The following is a 17,443-nucleotide window of genomic DNA, read 5'->3' as shown; positions in this document are numbered from 1 at the left end:
TCCTTCCTTCCCCTTCCCTCCCTCCCAACATTTTTGAGCAAGGAAGAGTAAGCTTCTCCAGCGAGCATTGCTATATTGTTTTTGTGATTAATCACTATGCTTTAATTATGTGCAATTCGTAACAATGAAAATACACCCTGCATATCATAACAGTAGCAAAATTACAGTTATGAAGTAGCAACGAAAATAATTTTATGGTTGGAGGTCACCATAACATGAGGAACTGTATTAAAGGGTCGCGGCATTAGGAAGGTTGAGAACCACTGTTGTAGATCAACGCCTGGTCAGCCTGGGCCGGTCCGAGGTGCAGCGGGCCGGTCCTTCGCTCTTTCCAGAGCAGGTCCCTGGGCCGGACGGAACCACATAGCGGGCCGCATCCAGCCCCCGGGCCTTGTGTTTGACATGTCTGGGCTAAATACTGTAGAGCAGACATGTCAAACTCGCGACATTACGTGACATCGCGAGACGTATCGGAGCTTTTTCCCCATTGCTGGCAATGGGGTGGGTGCGGTTTCTTGGTGACGCGTCCAGCCGTGGGCTGGCAGTTTGACACATTTAGTGACCGTTCAAAGTTACAACGGCACTGAAAAAAGTGACATGACCGTTTTTTCACACTTCCGACCCTTGCAGCATCCCCATGATCACGTGATCAAAATTCAGATGCTTGGCAACTGGTTCATATTTATGACGGTTGCCGTGTCCCTGGGTCATGTGATCGCCTTTGGCGACCTTCTGACAAGCAAAGTCAATGGGGAAGCCTGATTCACTTAACAGCCGTGTTACTAACTTAACAGCTGCAGTGATTCACGTAACCCCTGGGGCAAGAAATGTCGTAAAGTGGGGCAAAATCCACTGAACGAACGTTTCGCTTAGCCACAGAAATGTTGGGCTCAGTTGTGGATGTAACTCGAGGACTATCTGTAAAGGTCTCTCACCTTATTTTCCCCTCTCCCTAAGGCTTAAAGCAGGGGTGTCAAACTGCCAGCACGCGGGCCGGATGCGTCATACCGAAACCATGCCCACCCCAGCTCCGGCAATGGGGAAAAAGTCGCAATACATTGTGACACGTCACGTGACGTTGCGAGTTTGACACCCCTGGCTTAAAGGAATGGCTTTTTTTCCCAAATCTATGGCACTATCTTGCCCACGGCCGCAAGGGACCTGGGGTTGTGGGGCAGGGTTCTGGCATTAAAGGCAAAAAGGTGCTTGGAGAACATGGATTGGGAACTGGCGCATAAGCACTGTCTACGACTCTTCAAAATAGCCAGGCTTCTTTGCAGATTGTTTAGGCAGCCCCTCTGAAGTTGCAGTGCAGTCTGGACAAAAGATACACTTGGTTTAAGAAATGACAGGCAAAAGTACCTTTTTGCCTTCACACCTGAAATAATTGAGAGTCGTTCCAGGTCAGCCTGATAAAATGCTAAAGGAAAGTAGTATAATTGCTGTGCTTTTGTCCTCCATTGTTTGCGATACATGGTTTGGGGGGCATCAGCCTTCCCTAACTTCCCCAACTCAAGATACACTGGATGACTTCATTATGCTAAACTAGCATCTTATTAGACCACATGCGTTAAGGCTCCACATACTTCAAAAACAAATCAGAAAAAGCACTTTGGACTTTCTGCGACACCACACCTCTCATTAAAATTGTCTGCTTTAACGCTTGAAAAAAATATAGACTCTTAAAGGCCACTTTAGCTGCACATTTATTTTCCCCCCCACTCTCACTTAGAAGCCATTAAAGTGGGAAAATCACTTCAAAATCTCAAAATAGAGACCCTTTTGGAAGGGAAAAGTTCTACTTTATTTAAAATTAGCACTCTGGAAAAATGTAGGGTGTCCATGAGACAACCTGCTCTCAACAGAAGCAATACTGAATTTGGATAGATCAGTTCTCCATGAATTTGTCTTCTAATCCTCTTTTAAAGCCATCCACGTTATGCCCATCATGTCTTGTGATAATAAATTCTATGGATTACTTAGGCCAGACATGTCAAACACAAGGCCCGGGGGCCGGATGCGGCCCGCAAAGTGGTTTCATGTGGCCCGTGAAGCCATCCTGGAAACTGTGAGGGAACGGCCCCTGCTGCCTTGGCCCTGGCCCAGGCCGGCCGGGAGCCAATGTACAATTTTGTGGTGACCATCTATGCTGAAACGCATTCAGTCTTAGCTCCACAAGGCCGTCTAGAAACAGCGAGGAACCAGCCCCTGCTGTGTCGGCCCCGCCCCCTGGGTGCATGCTGGGGAGGTGTCACCCTTTGGGAGGAATGAAGAAATGGACCATGCCTTGGCGCTTGCCCTGGTCCCACCCCCTTCTGCCAGAGACCCTCAGATCTGTCCCTCTCCTGCCCAGGCCCCCACAGGCACCCTTGACGCGAACGATGTAGAGCTGGCTATACCCATCCAATAGGCCACACCCACTCCATCCACGCCCACCCAGTAGGCCACACCCACCCTGGCCGCACCCACACAGGCCCCCGAGGGCAACCACAATGCTGATGCAGCCCTCAATGAAATTGAGTTTGACACCCCTGAGTTAGGCATTGTGGAAAGTTCATTTTAAATCATCTTCCAATCAGCTTCTGTGAATGAGCTCTAGTCGTTCTTCCTGTCCCACTTCTACAGGACATGCATAATTTTATACACCTAAATCAATTCTCCCCCTAATTCATTTTTTTTTAAACTATAGAATCCCAAACTTTCTAGTGTTTTTTTTTTTTTTTTTTAGCAAAGATGTTTTTTGGCCCATCTGATCACTTTAACTGCCTTTGACTTTGTCCTTTTTAGCTCTATTATACCCTTTTTCTACTATGGTGGCTAGAACTGTACACAGTTCTCCTGACATGTAAACACCCCAGATTTGTAGAATAATATCAGTGCTTTCTTGATGATACTTAACATGACTCTTTGCTCTTTCACAGTTCACAAATGAACTATTTACTCTAAATCTAATATCTTTTTTTCTGATTAGTCACAGGAAAAGTTCATACCACACTAAGGCGTATTGGAAACTGGAATTTTTGTCCAAAGTGCACCTATTTGATCTAGTTTTGGTATTTGATTGACTGATCACCTGGTTTAAAGAGATCGTTCCAAAGCTCTTCCTAGCCACTTTTGTTTTCTACCATTCTCACTTGCAAATTTGGTCAGTTCACCGTTTGTTCCTAAATCCACACTATTTACGGACAAATGAAAAAGCACTTCTTCCAAAACAGATTCTTGAGGAACTCTTATTTTTACTTCCATCTACTCAGAATATTGCCCTTTTATTCCTATTTATTCCTTTTGAGTTTTGAACCACTTAACGGTTCATAAAAGAATAGGTGCTCTTATATCATGACCAGTACATTTACTTTGGAGAGACAATGGTTTGGATATATTTATGAAGATACAGGATCAATTACTTTTATATTCAGTGTATCGTTAAATTAACACATGCATTGCAACCCTATTTATAAAGCTTTAGTACCGGTAACTATTTATGACTGTAAGTATTAGACCATCTGCAATTATTCTAGATTTCAGATGAAGAATATTTATGCAAGAATGAGGTTCTGGATATAATTAAACTAACCATAACTAAACTGTCAGGCACAAGAAGCCAGGAGCCAGGATAGAGTTCAAAAGCACTGCAAATTTATTCCATGTAACCTATACACAAGAATCTGACCTACTAAGGGTCCATGCAAATTGGCACTGGATAAGAATCAAGGGACTTCAAGGGAAGCTGGAATTAGGTCTTTTTCAGGGACATATGGATTCCAGACTGATGGTGCGTTTGACCCCACCCTTGGGCTTAGCTTGGTCATTTCCTACATCAATTAGAACCAGTTTGGTCTAGTGGTTAAGGCATCAAGCTAGAAACCAGGAGGCCGTGAATTCTAGTCCCACCATGGGCATGAAAGCCAGCTGGGTGACTTTGGGCCAGTTCATCTCTCTCAGTCCCACAGGCAGAAGTACAGTTATGTATATTTACCACCTTATTTATAAAAAAACAATAAAGGTGCAATAAAAATAATCTATGTAAATAAAAATATAAATGTTCGTTTGTTCAAAATCTTAAATCTCCGAAAGTTCTTCACCGATTGCTTTGAAATTTTGACACAATGTTGCATTCGAATACGCACGTGTTTTTATATACAGTACCTATATTATATAGATGTCACACCTGTGACAGGCAAAAACATGCTTTTTTTGAAAAACAGCGCCATCTGTTGGACATAAAAGCAACACACGCTTTTACCAGACTGAGCCACAGCAGTGCGTGGCTGGGTACAGCTAGTAAATAAATAAATGGACAAAGTATAAGAGTTCAGTCTTTCTCTTTCACTTGTCTTTCTATTTTGGGATAAACAGGGCACAAATCCCTCCAGGTCTCCATCAGATTAAAAGTCCCACTGATAAAATATACTTTTTTGTTGTCGTCCATTTGATTTTTGCCTACACATAAATGGATACAGGAACAACAGTCTGAAAATTATATTCAAGAGCCATACTAGAGTCCTTTTATAGTTTTTTTTTGGGGGGGGGGTGTTTGTTGGAAATCCCACCAATATTTTAGATTCAAACTCTCTGTCTTTCTTGCATTGGAACACCATCTGCAACATATAATTCTGTTGAAGCTTGAGTTTTCTAAAAAGTCCACTAACGTAAGATAAATCAGGATGCAATTTTATACTGACCTTCAAAATTGTTCGGCCATCAAATGATTCCCTTTCTTTGAATGGTTTGCCCATGGCCCGGTTATTTGGTTCTTCAGCTGCAAAATAAATGGGATTTCAAATCAAACCAAGTCAATTCCCGTCCCCATAAATGTGTGTGTGTGTGTGTGTGTGTGTGTGTGTGTGTGTGTTTAAATGCGTAGAGATTATTCTGAATTGTTTTTATCCATTTACTATAACAGCACTTTAAACAAGACAGAAATTTTTCCACAAGTACATTGTCAGAATGCTTAGATTCATCAATATTGTCTTGAGGATTATTTAAGGCTGATAGCTTGGTGTAATAGAATCATCCAGGAGAATCCAGAGGTTAAGATTCAGTGCTCCGTCAAAGCATTTCTCTCATCTCGCTTCCCTGCCCAGCCTTCAAGAGCTGATCATTCTGCAGGCTACAAATTTAAAACCACTGAGAAAACCTGGGTCCTTGGGCCTCTAATCCCTCAAAGCTGCGAGCAAACAAAAGAAGATCAATGACTCCTTAAACCAAGAGTTATTTTTACTCCGCGCGACTGTGGATACTCCTTGCTAGGGTATCATTACCGGTTTTATCTTTAGAATCACAGGTTTTGTGAAACATACTGAGAACTTCATATTTGCTTTTTGAAAAGTATATTTCTAGTTGTCTTGATGGAAGGAGTGCATTCCACTGTGCAGCAAATGTTCATAAACGGGAACGTTACATACAGTTTAACAGTCAGGGAATCAGTTCTTCAGCTCACATTTTTGCTCCTTTGGCTACTATTTTGACTACTGGTAGTCCTTGACTTGCAACCATTCATTTAGTAACTGTTCAAAGTTACAGCGGCACTGAAAAAAGTGACTTACGACTGGTCCTCACAGTTACAACTGTTATTGCATCCCCACGATCATGTGATAAAAATCCAGGCCCTTGGCAACCATCCAACAGTTGCAATGCTGGCAGCGTCATGCAATCGCCATTTGTGATCTTCGCAACTGGCTTCTGACAAGTCAAGTCAATGGAGAAGCTGGATTGGCTTAACGCCTACGTGGATCACTTAACTGCAGAGTTTCGCTTAACAACCATGGCAAAGTCGTAATATCCAGTGCAATTCACTTGACAACTAACTTGCGTAGCAACAGAAAATCTGATCCTAATCCTAATCGTCGTATGTCGAGGTCTACCTGTATACTGATGGTTTTGGCCCTAATCTCCAAAAGATCTCGTTTAAGTCTACTTGAAGGACAATCTTCCTCTCACGGCTTCTGCCTGTCGTATAAGCATGTTCTGGGTCCATCTATAAAAGTGACATCTTAGAGCAGGGGTCTTCAAACTTGGCAACTTTAAGACTTGTGGACTTCAACTCCCAGAATTCTGGGAGTTGAAGTCCACAAGTCTTAAAGTTGCCAAGTTTGAACACCTATCTTAGAGCTTCCAGAAGGTGTGCCTTCTCAGCTGTGGTGCCTTGCCCCAGCACTGTCCCTGATGGACCCACCCTGCTTTCTTTCAAATAGAAACCTGTTTTTTCCCCCAGATCTTGAGCTAGTCCAGGGCATGGATCCACTATGGGATACATCTGGTGTATTTATAGCATATGTTTGTTCTCTCTGTTACAGGAATCGTTTAACCTTGGTTTCTTAACACGTTGTACAGTGCTGTTGCTAACTTTCTACATTACCAAAGCCAGTGATGAATGGGGGGGGGCACTAGAAATCCAAAGTACAGATACAAAATAAATACATCCACTTTTTAATTTTTAACACACACACACATACACAAACCCACACGCGGTATATTATAGAAAGGTTTAAAAGGCACACTGGAAATAGATCAACAAGCCTGTACATCATTCTACTTTTGTCACTCTTTGAAAATCCGAACATGAGTGTGAAAAGTAAAACGTGATCAATAATCTTTAAGATAGTTGTGCAAAAGCCAATCATCTATGCAAATTGTATAGGCAGGATAGGTAAAATTGGGGCGACATAATAACCTTTTCCGTTTTATTTGCAAGGCCCCGTTTCAACAAACGTCTCCTATATCTGCTGTTGTACTCCATAATCTTATCTATAGGCCAGTGATGGCGAACCTTTTAGAGACCGAGTGCCCAAACCGCAACCCAAAACCCACTTATTTATCGCCGGGTGCCAGGTGGGCGTGGCCCACTGGGTGGGCGTGGCTGTGGTGGTCATGGCAGACTGGACGGGCCAAGGTGGGCGTGATCACCTCGATGTTGTTCGTGGGGAGGGACGCCTGTGGGGGCCAGGCAGGGTTGAGGGAGATCCAGGGGGTCTCCGGCAGGTGGGGCGGTGGGCAGGAGGCTCGTCCTGTGGGGTGAGGCGAGGCAGGGTGGGAGTGCCATTGTTGCAGGGCAAGGCGAGGCAGGGGCCGGGGTGGCTGCTGCCTGATACCATCAGCCCCCGCACACAGAGGCCAGCGAGCGCATGGATGCTGGGATGCATCCGGCCATGTGGGACCTCGGCGAGTTAGCGGACAGCTGGTTGAAGAGGGACAGTTGCCATATCTGGGGCATGGCGCGCGTGCCCACAGAGAGGGCTCTGAATGCCACCTATGGCACCCATGCCATAGGTTCGCCACCACTGCTATAGGCATATATAGGGCTGTGTAGTTTTGTACTGTATACAAAAACACACACACACACACACACACACACACGTATCTTAAATTCAAGGTAGTTATATTTACAAATAGATATGGTAAACAGATCATTTGTTGACCATAGCTTGATAGCTCTTTTGTATAACTTCAGGAGATGTCCTTTTACAGCCATGTGCACCAGTTTGCCTTAAGCCCTGCATTGGAATTAATGGTTGCTATTTTTTTAATACAAACAAGCAGCTATTCATATTCAAAACAGCTTTCAAAATTAAAAAGAAACTGCAGCTCAGTAATACTAAGCACACTTAAATGGAAAAGCAGACTCGGTGTACTCAACGGTAATCCTAAATCCTAGCCACGTTTATCAAATCTCTCTTTTAAAAGACAGGAGACAACCTTGACTGAAAAGCAATACAAAATCATAGCTTCTCTCAGACATGAGAGCGTAAGGAAGGAATCACAACATCTGCTGGATATAAAAGGTGCGTCGAACGCTTTAATGAAGGATTCTTCCTTTCCTATTTCGGTTGAGTGCAACCTTAATGAAGGGAACTCACTGTCTCCAGCCTAAAGGTCCTGAAAAAAAAGGATAAATTAGCAATAGCGAACCTAAAGACCATCATAGCAAACGTGGGGATCAAAGCTGCAATTACATTTCTGAAAAGATCTTAATAGAGGCTCACCACTAGGATCACTCCGAAAGACCGTGTTCATAACAGTGGCATGGAGCTTCACTCTATCCCATTCTTTCCTCATCAGTCCAGAGGTCACAAACTGATCCACCAGCCTATCTGCTATGAGCTGAAGCCTAGAGAAGAGAGAAGGAAGGAGAAAAAAAGGCAACGTGAGGCGTTTTTAGTACTTGTACAGGTAGTCCTCAACTTACCACCACAACTGAGGCCAAAATGTCCATTGTTAAGTGACCTTTGCCCCATTTTACGACCTTTTCGCCACAGGTTGTTAAGCGAATCGCCTCAGTTTTTAAGTTAGTAACACGGTGGTTAAGTGAATCTGGCTTCCCCACTGACTTGTCAGAAGGTCGCAAAAGGCGATCACATGACCTTGGGACACAGCAACGGTCATAAATATGAACCGGTTGCCCAGCATCTGAATTTTGATCACATGATGATGATGGGGATGCTGCAAAGGTCGTAACTGTGAAAAACGGTCATACGTCACGTTTTTCAGTGCCGTTGTAACTGTGAACTGTTGTGAGTCGAGGACTACCTGTATTCATGGAATAGATAGTTGAGAGAAGAAATCCAAATTCTTTGGAGAACAATTAAAACATTTGTTACCAAACAGTTGTTCTCAAAACAACAAGTACAGTACACGTGGTCCTCGACGTATAACAGTTCATTCAGCGACTGTTCGAAGTTACAACAGCACTGGGAAAAAATGGACTTATAGCCGTTTTTTCACATTTACAACCACTGCAGCAATCCCACGGTCACGTGATCAAAATTCAGCCTTTGTCTCACTTACCAAGAGAAAGGTTGGGCTCAACTGTGGTTGTAAGCCGAAGACCACCTGTATATCGTTGGGGGAAGACCGTCACTGGAGGAAAACTGGAAGAAATCCAAAGGACTAGAAACCCATTTCAACCGCTGTGCCTAGAATGCAAGCAACCTAGATAGCACATCCTTCACGGAAGCGGAACAAAATTGCATTCCGTGAAGAAAGAGGAGGCTGGGGCAGGGGGAAACCGCTTTGATAGGATGCTAAAAATAGTTTGAAATACAATTTTACTCTGTGGAAAGCAAGAACTTGATAAAAACGCCTGTCTGACATAAGAAAAGGGTCTCTGAATAACAAGTTCTTTTTTTATCTACAGGGATGTTTCAGATTAGTCATCCCTAACAAGACAAGGTTGATGACATATGGAGTTGGGTAGCGCTGATACGTTGCTTAGCCTTGACAACTTGGTAACTTCTCCTACTTTGATCTTACAGTGCTGCTGTTACCAAAACCATGCAGAACAGATAAATTTTATTTAATACCATTTTACAATGCCTTGGTAAGCCCACAGTTGGAATACTGCATCCAGTTTTGGTCACCGCGATGTAAAAAAGATGCTGAGACTCTAGAAAGAGTACAGAGAAGAGCAACAAAGATGATCAGGGAACTGGAGGCTAAAGCATATAAGGAACGGTTGCTGGAATTGGGTATGTCTAGTTTAACGAAGAGAAGGACGAGCGGGGAGATGATAGCAGTATTCCAATATCTCAGGGGCTCCCACAAAGAAGAGGGAGTCAAGCTATTCTCCAAAGCGCCTGAGGGCAGGACAAGAAGCAACGGGTGGAAACTAAGCAAGGAGGGAAGCAACCTAGAACTAAGGAGAAACTTCCTGACAGTTAGAACAATTAACCAGTGGAACAATCTGCCTCCAGAAGCGGTGAATGCTCCAACACTGGAGGTTTTTAAGAAGAGACTGGACAGTCTTTTGTCCGAAATGGTATAGGGTTTCCTGCCTGAGCAAGGGGTTGGACTAGATCAGTGATGGCGAACCTTTTAGAGACCGAGTGCCCAAACCCCAACCCAAATCCCACTTATTTATCGCAAAGTGCCAGGGCTGCATTAGCACTGTGGTGCCCTCATGGGGGGGCAGGGAGGCGCCTCTGAGTGCCGCCTTTGGCATGCAAAAACCGGGGGCGCAAAAATGGGCTACCGTGCTGCAAGGCCATGTCATGGGGTGCAGATACAAGGCGCTGCACCATGCAAGAACAGGGCAGGGCTAGTGAGTATCACGCAGGCACTAGCCCCACCCCATTTGCAGCACGTGCGTGCTCGCAGCCCCGTGCATGCATGCATGCATGTAAAATGCTTCCTCCTCCCTTTTCTTCCAGTCCACCAATTGACAATGGTTGGTGACCTCTGCTCTACCACCTCCGCCTCCTTTGTGCTGGGCGGGGCTCCTGCTCCGGGCGGCAGTGGTGGCCTGATGCACCTGCTGCTGGCGGCGATGGCGCGTGTGCCAACAGAGAGGGTTCTGAGTGCCGCCTCTGGCACGTGTGCCATAGGTTTGCCACCACTGGACTAGATGACCTCCAAGGTCCCTTCCAACTTTATTATTATTATTATTATTATTATTGTTATTGTTATTGTTATTGTTATTGTTATTGTTATTATCATCATCATCATCTCCACACTGGCATTAAGGGGCTCTTGACTAGGCTTTATGATGTGGTCTTGCTTCAAAAGGAGACCCTGCGGATTTTACTCCGTTAGTTATTGTCAACTCTAGGGGGTGGTTCTCCGTTTCAAGGCCATGGAGCCAGCTCTGTCCAAAGGCATTTCTGCAGTCATGTGGCAAGCATGACGTCACGGAGCAGCGCAGTAGCTCAGCAGTTAAGACACTGGGCTTGTCGACTGGAAAGCCGGCAGCCCGGGTTGGAGACCTGAGCACCATACAAAGCGGTGAGCTCCCGTCCTCGCCCCAGCTCCTGCCAACCTGACAGTTCGAAAGCATGCAAATGTGAGTAGATAAATAGGTACCACTTTGGTGGGAAAGTAACAGCTTGTTTCAAAAAACCCTCTTGGAAATCCATTTCAGGGCACTATCCACGGCAATTTTCCCCACATTTTCCCATTCTTTTTCTTTTTTTAAATTGGAAAGTATCTTTTAGGGAGAAAAAGATGGCATGGTTACATTAAAATATGAAGATCCCACTACTGTCAAGTAGGATAGAGAAAAATTGACTCTAATTCCTTGTCTGTTTAGAAACAGCAACCCTTTTTAATCTTCTAAAACCCCGAAGTTGCTACTGTTAAAAGTTTTTGTTATTGCCTTGGATAGTCGTTCACTAAAAAAAAAGAAAAGAAGTTTAAAGATGGTATGGTCAGATTACTAGGTTAAAAAGGATTCTATTAATGCAAAACAAGATTGAAATAAATGGATAAGGAAAAATTGGCTTGCTCTGTAGATTGAAATAAATGGCTAAGAAAAAAATTGGCTTGCTTTGTAGATTGAAATAAACGGATAAGGAAAAATTGGCTTGCTAAATTATTGTTATAAATAATGCAAGTAGGATAAAGAGTTTGCACCCTGGGCAGAACTGTACTAATCCCTATTTAAGGTAAAACATTTATTACTACTCTTCTTAAAGTTCTGTGGAATTTTCTACCCAATATCTACACCAAAGTGGAATGGTTTCTTTTTAACCCAATCTTCACCACAGTTTACTATATTTTCTAAAGCACCTGAAGGCAGGACAAGAAGCAATGGATGGAAACTAATCAAGGTGAGAAGCAACTTAGAACTAAGGACAAATTTCCTGACAGTGAGAACAATTAATCAGCAGAATGAGTTGCCTCCAGAAGTTGAGGGTGCTCCAAAATTAGGTTTTTTAAGGAGAGACTGAAGAACCATTTGTCTGCAATGGTATAGGGTTCCTGCCTGAACAGGAAGTTGGACTAGAAGACCTCCAAGGTCCCTTCCAACTCTGTTTTTCTGTTAAGTCTGGAGTTTGTTTGTTTATATAAATTCTTGTTGGGGGGGTGGGGTGTCTGCTTCTTCACAGGAACAACTGATATATGTTCAAAAAGGCTTACTTGATTTGTTGACTAATATACCAGAAATTCTCTTGCACTGTTTCCTCAAAACTCTGCTCCAGCTACCTATGTAGACTTCACTATCTTCAGACAGACTTCCCACGGGTCTCCTGAATCCAACAGTGGAAATATCCAGAATGTTTTTTCCTACTAGTTTTCCCAAAACTGGGCTCTAGGAAACTGGGCTCCCAAAACTGGGCTCTAGGAAAGCAAAGACAGGTGGACTGATTAAAAATTGTCAGAAGGCTCAAACTTGATCCTTGGCAGCCTATCACATGTATGATTTATTGGGGAATCCTTGGAGGGAAGGATGTGCCAGTAAGATTTTAAATTACCCTTCCTGGTCCTAATGTGCTTTATTTTCCTGAGACAAGTTTCCATTAGAGGAAGACAACAGTCATTTGTTCCTCTGAATATATATGGTAGAATGAGTAGAATGCTTAATATATCCTGCCTTTAGCATAATCTATGATTATGATGATTGACTTCTGCTCTCAACATTATAACACCTGTCTGCTGACTTGGCCTTTGACACAACCTGGAGCGCAAAGAGTCCTCACTGTGTAACAAATATTACCTCCATAAATGATAAACAAAACGGAGAGTGCCCACAAGCTATGCATTATTATTTTTTAAATGTCTGTGTTAGAAGCAGTCCACAATGAAGCACCATTAACACAGAGAGCTTTAGCTGAATAAGCTTATTTTCTGAGTACTAGCAAAAATAAGTCCCAACCAACAGTAGTGAGTAATGCTTGGACAAGTGTAGAGAGCAACAGAGATGACTTTGACAGAAATGTGCAAGGAATATTACCTAGACACAGAGTCTGAAATACTATTAATTCTGAGGAAGCAGATCAAGCAAGAGGTCTGTGGAGATTCTCAGTCATCCACGTCATAGTTGTCTCAAAGGTGCTTTTTCAAAAGGCAACTGTTTTCCTTGAAGAAGAAGAAAAACAACCCATTTTGCTTCTCATCCACGAAGCTTCATCAGTTGTGATGGTGGGGAGATGTAAGGATAAATACTGATAGGTACTGTACCTGTAGGATAAGTCCTGTACCTATCCTTTCATCCCCTCACCATCAGAACTGATGAAGCTTCTTCTTCCTCAAGGAAAAAAAACCAGTCCAGTTGCCTTTTGAAAAAGTACCTTTGAGATAGATCAAACAGATGTATCCCTAATTCACTGAACTATAAAAAGGAGCATTTTGTTTTTTGATTCTGTTATTATAATCAATCTCAATAAGATATAGTTCTGGTCTTGCTGTGGAGCTAATTTTCTACTCTATTCAAAGCACAATTGGAGGAATGTTCATAAACTCTTCTCACAATTTTACCTTTGCCCTGATGTTATGCTTGTCCAGAGTAGGAACTGACTATTATGTACAGAGGATGCCATCTACTTCCCATGTCTAAAATTATTCACCTCCTTAAAGTTTTGCACAAAGGAAACTGACAAGATGCAAGCATCACTCCCAACTTAAAGCATATGACTTAAGTGGAGTCCTGGCCAAAGAAGTGGAATCACAAATTAGTTTATGGAAAGTATTAACTTGTTTGGTCCAAGAACTATAATCAGTCCTTATTTTTATGTATGGTTTGACAAAATATGTAGGTTTTGTATTTTAAAGGTTTTTCAAGACGATGCCAATTCTGATGTCAGCTGTTTGTTTTTTTAAAATCAAACTGTGTTGATTTCAGCAAAGCTAAGACCTGGCTAATTCTTTTATGGGAATATATCAGGAAACTCTAGACTGGGATGTCAAAATAATGTGACAAACTATTTCCATACTGTTGACAAGAAAGCAACATAGAGGCCTTCGTGAAGTCCCAGCAGTTGAACTTGAGTTGAGTAAGACTTCACTGATTTAAGAGTCACATTAAGGAACCAGGAAGTTTGTAAAGTACTGTAGGTAAAGTGTGGTGCAACATGCAAGTAATTTCCACTACTACCACCTCCATCCACAAATATTCAAAGAAGTGAAGGTTCTTATGGGCTAAGCGGGACAGTTGTTAAGTGAGTTTTGCCCTATTTTATGACCTTTCTTGCCATGGTTGTTAAATGAACCACTGCCCTTTAATTAGTAGCATGGATGTTAAGTGAATCTGGCTTCTCCATTGACTTTGCTCATCAGAATGTCGCCAAAGGTGATCCCATGACCCCAGGACACATGCCAGTTGCACAAGCTTGTCAGAATACTGATCAAGTGACCATGGGGATGCTCAACGGTCGCAAGTGTGAAAAATGGTCACAAGTCAGTTTTTTCAGTGCTATTGTAACTTGGAGCACTCACTAACAAACTGTTGTAAGTCAAGGACTACCTGTTTGGTGATCCATACAAAGGATAACTGCAAATTACACGTGTAAACCAGAAGGGGAATAGAAGGCTAAACCCTTGCAATTCTCTTTTTTAAAATATTCATTATTCAAGTCTAGCATGGCTAAGGAACATTAATTAAAAACTAATGTTACCCTATAAAACAAAAGACCATCACACACACACACACACACACACACACACACACACTCAAAATTTGTGGCTGGCAAAGAGTTAGTGGGAGACTAGTATAGCTATTTCAGGCTCATTAGCCCTCATCAGCTAGTCACACCCTTCAGGGATTCGAACCTGGGCAGCTTGCATGTTAGGCAGCTGTATTACCCTTTTGAGCCACAGGTTCCCCCTTACTCCTGTCAGCAGGGAGGATATATATCTTATCTGTTGGGTGAGGCACCTGGTCTACCAAATATGAGCCTGAAATAGCTATACTAGTCTCCCACTAACTCTTTGCCAGCCACAAATTTTGAATTTATAGTGTTCACAGTATGTGACGTCTGCCTGCAAAAACATGCTCCTAGATTGGAGCGAAACGCAGAACAGACTGATTTATATTTGGGATATCTATCTATCTATCTATCTATCTATCTATCTATCTATCTATCTATCTATCTATCTATCTATCTATCTATCTATCTGTGTGGAATCCATTAGGAAGATAATTTGCTGGATAGTTCACACTTTTCTAATTATAGATTTCCATCTTGACTTTTTTGGACTCGCTCAGACATATTCTTCCCCTCTCGCCACCATTTGCTTGATAATTCTTGATGAGCTAATGGAATAGCCTAATGGCATTGAGTTGACCTTGTGAGCCTGTTGATGGCTCATTTCTAGCTGTTCAATTTCAATCTCCTGTTTTCTGGAGACAGATTGTTGAAATTAGACCTGCCTAATGAAAAATGGTATGATACCTCAGCAATTAACGAAATATCTCAAATAAAACCATACTTTATTACGCCATAAAATCGAGGAAATAAAGCAAATTAAATTATAATGAGAGGCCTGCTGGATGGGAATCATTGCACCATAACTTTCCTCATCATCTTTCTCCCCTTCTTTAATAAAGATCGGAGAAATTTTCCAATAACATCGGCGATGGAGAAAAATTGGACTCTTCTGTTTTGTGGAACTGGGTATTTAGGAGAAACAAAAATCAAAATTACATCTACAGTAGTGGCTAAAATTGTGGAAACCTTTTGGGAAAAGTGTATTTTTGAGGTTTGATGGCTAATAACACCATTTTGGGGGGACTAGTACCATAAAATTATATATCAATGGAAAGATAATTTAATCAAGAATGTAATGCAACAAAGTTTGTTCAATTATCTGTACTGTATTCTATGAAAAGTTATAGTCAAATAACCGGAAAAAGGAAGCACAACTTGCATAAGTTGATATCAGGTAGCTTTCCTTTATCTGATTGTAGCCAATGAGCATGAGTATTTAGAGAGCCAATCAGGTGTCATCTTGTTTTGGGAATGAGCCAATCAGATCACAGTAGGATTCAGTTATTGATGTCATGTATTGAATCTGAGAGGAGGACATTTGTCAGTGTGTTATGTGATCGCTATCAAGTTGGTTGCAGTTTTTTGTGTTCTTTCATTTAGTGAGCTTGTAAAACATAATAAAATTAAAGTAACGGTGCAAAGAGTTGACTGGTTGCCCAGAAAGCAATGTAAAATAATATTATTAAGTGAACAAGGCTACAGTTATAAAGAAATTAGAAGAAAAATTGGGTGGAAACTTAACCAAAGGTGGGATTTCTACTGTAGACTTTTCCCAAAAGGTTTCCACAATTTTGGCCACTACTGTAGCTCTCACATTGCCAAAAATAGAATGGGTGAGTTAACTGAACATATTATAATTACAAGGTAGAAAAAAAGAGGTGATTTTGTAATAATGCACAGTATTTAAGCCTATGGTTTCAGAAATAAACCACAAAAGACAATCTACTGAGTATGCCTCAGTAAATTAATGCTTATACTCTCAGAGTCCAAGCTTTACTTACTCCCTGTTGAAAGAGATCTAATGGCAAGGACATCAGGTTTTAAAAAATGTAAATTCCAACCTTGATTAGAATCTATCTTTTATGAACATCACACAAGTAGCCCAAAGGCAGAAAACTGAAGCAAAGTAAAATATGGTAATTCTCATCTTAACAAAAGTTTAATTTAAAATGATGTACTAAAATCTGATTACTCTGATTTTTTTTTCTTGGGGGAAATTACAGATACATTGGAAAGAAAAAGCAGAAGGAAGAAAAAAAACATTTAGCATACATTTTGAAAAGAAGTAAAAATCACCCAGATAATACTTTGCATTAGTAAAGAAATAAAAAACATGCAACATAATTTAGCAAAAGAAAGAATATTATGAAGTTGGTAGCTAAGTAATTAAATAGTATCTGGTACAAACAGTGGTTGCAATTACACTTCATAGCTAAAAAGAACTGTTCAGCATTTTGATTAGGTATAAATGTCATGATATGTTGGTCATATCTACTTGGTCCCTTCTTCTTCCAGAGAGAATGGCTAAACCAATCATAGCTCTGTTTATCAAGATATGCAAACTAGGAATCTAATTTTTATTTGCCAGTAATAAGTCAAAGTCAGAAGGCATTATTTTTCATTAATTTCCATTCCGATTCCTGTCTCCTTTGCAGAGAGAAATTAGAAAATCCTGTTTGTATGTTACAGAAACTTCCCTATTAGTTGTTTAGCAGAATAAACCAAATAAGAGAGAGAAAGAAGCACAGACCAGAACATTTACGCTTATTGAATAACTGGGTTATTGTCTATGCAAACATGACCAAGCAGAAGTCATTTTTTTCCAGTTAGGCCCAGAAATTAAATCTTATGAGGGTGGAAATCTTTTATCATTTTTAAAGTACCAAGTTCCTGGTTTTTAAACCGTTCAGAATAAGCAGCAATTAGAACAGAACAGAATAACAGAGTTGGAAGGGATCTTGGAGGTCTTCTAGTCCAACCCCCTCCTCAGGCATTTCAGACAAATGGTTGTCCAATCTGTTAAAAACTTCCAGTGTTGGAGCAGTCGCAACTTCTGGAGGCAAACGGTTCCACTGATTAATTGTTCAAACACTGATTAATTATTCTGATTAATTGCACAAGTGGAAGATGTCTTACTTCTTTCAATAATATGTATGACCCATTGTGAGCCCAAGGGTAAAAAGTCAGTATCGGCCATTTTTTAGGTAGAGCACAACAGAAGTTTCATCTCTTGGATGCCTGGTGGA

At 41.6% G+C, this 17,443-nt stretch overlaps 1 protein-coding gene across 1 annotated transcript in view; it reads right to left on the bottom strand.

Annotated features, from left to right (window-relative positions):
- ASCC1 (activating signal cointegrator 1 complex subunit 1) overlaps nt 1-17,443 on the bottom strand; it is a 111,138-nt gene that overhangs the window by 48,707 nt on the left and 44,988 nt on the right. The window contains exons 8-9 of the mRNA XM_015816668.1: nt 7,983-8,107; nt 4,683-4,759 (exon numbers count right to left, since the gene is read on the bottom strand). Of these exons, the coding sequence (XP_015672154.1) occupies nt 4,683-4,759; nt 7,983-8,107 (202 nt within the window). The remainder of the gene's footprint in view (nt 1-4,682; nt 4,760-7,982; nt 8,108-17,443) is intronic.

Source organism: Protobothrops mucrosquamatus, unplaced genomic scaffold (genome assembly GCF_001527695.2).
Source record: "Protobothrops mucrosquamatus isolate PMUCROS unplaced genomic scaffold, P.Mucros_1.0 scaffold479, whole genome shotgun sequence".
NCBI classification, from domain to species: Eukaryota; Metazoa; Chordata; class Lepidosauria; order Squamata; family Viperidae; genus Protobothrops; species Protobothrops mucrosquamatus.
The sequence above is the reverse complement of the archived record's forward strand: the minus strand, read 5'-3'. Positions and strand labels throughout refer to the sequence as shown.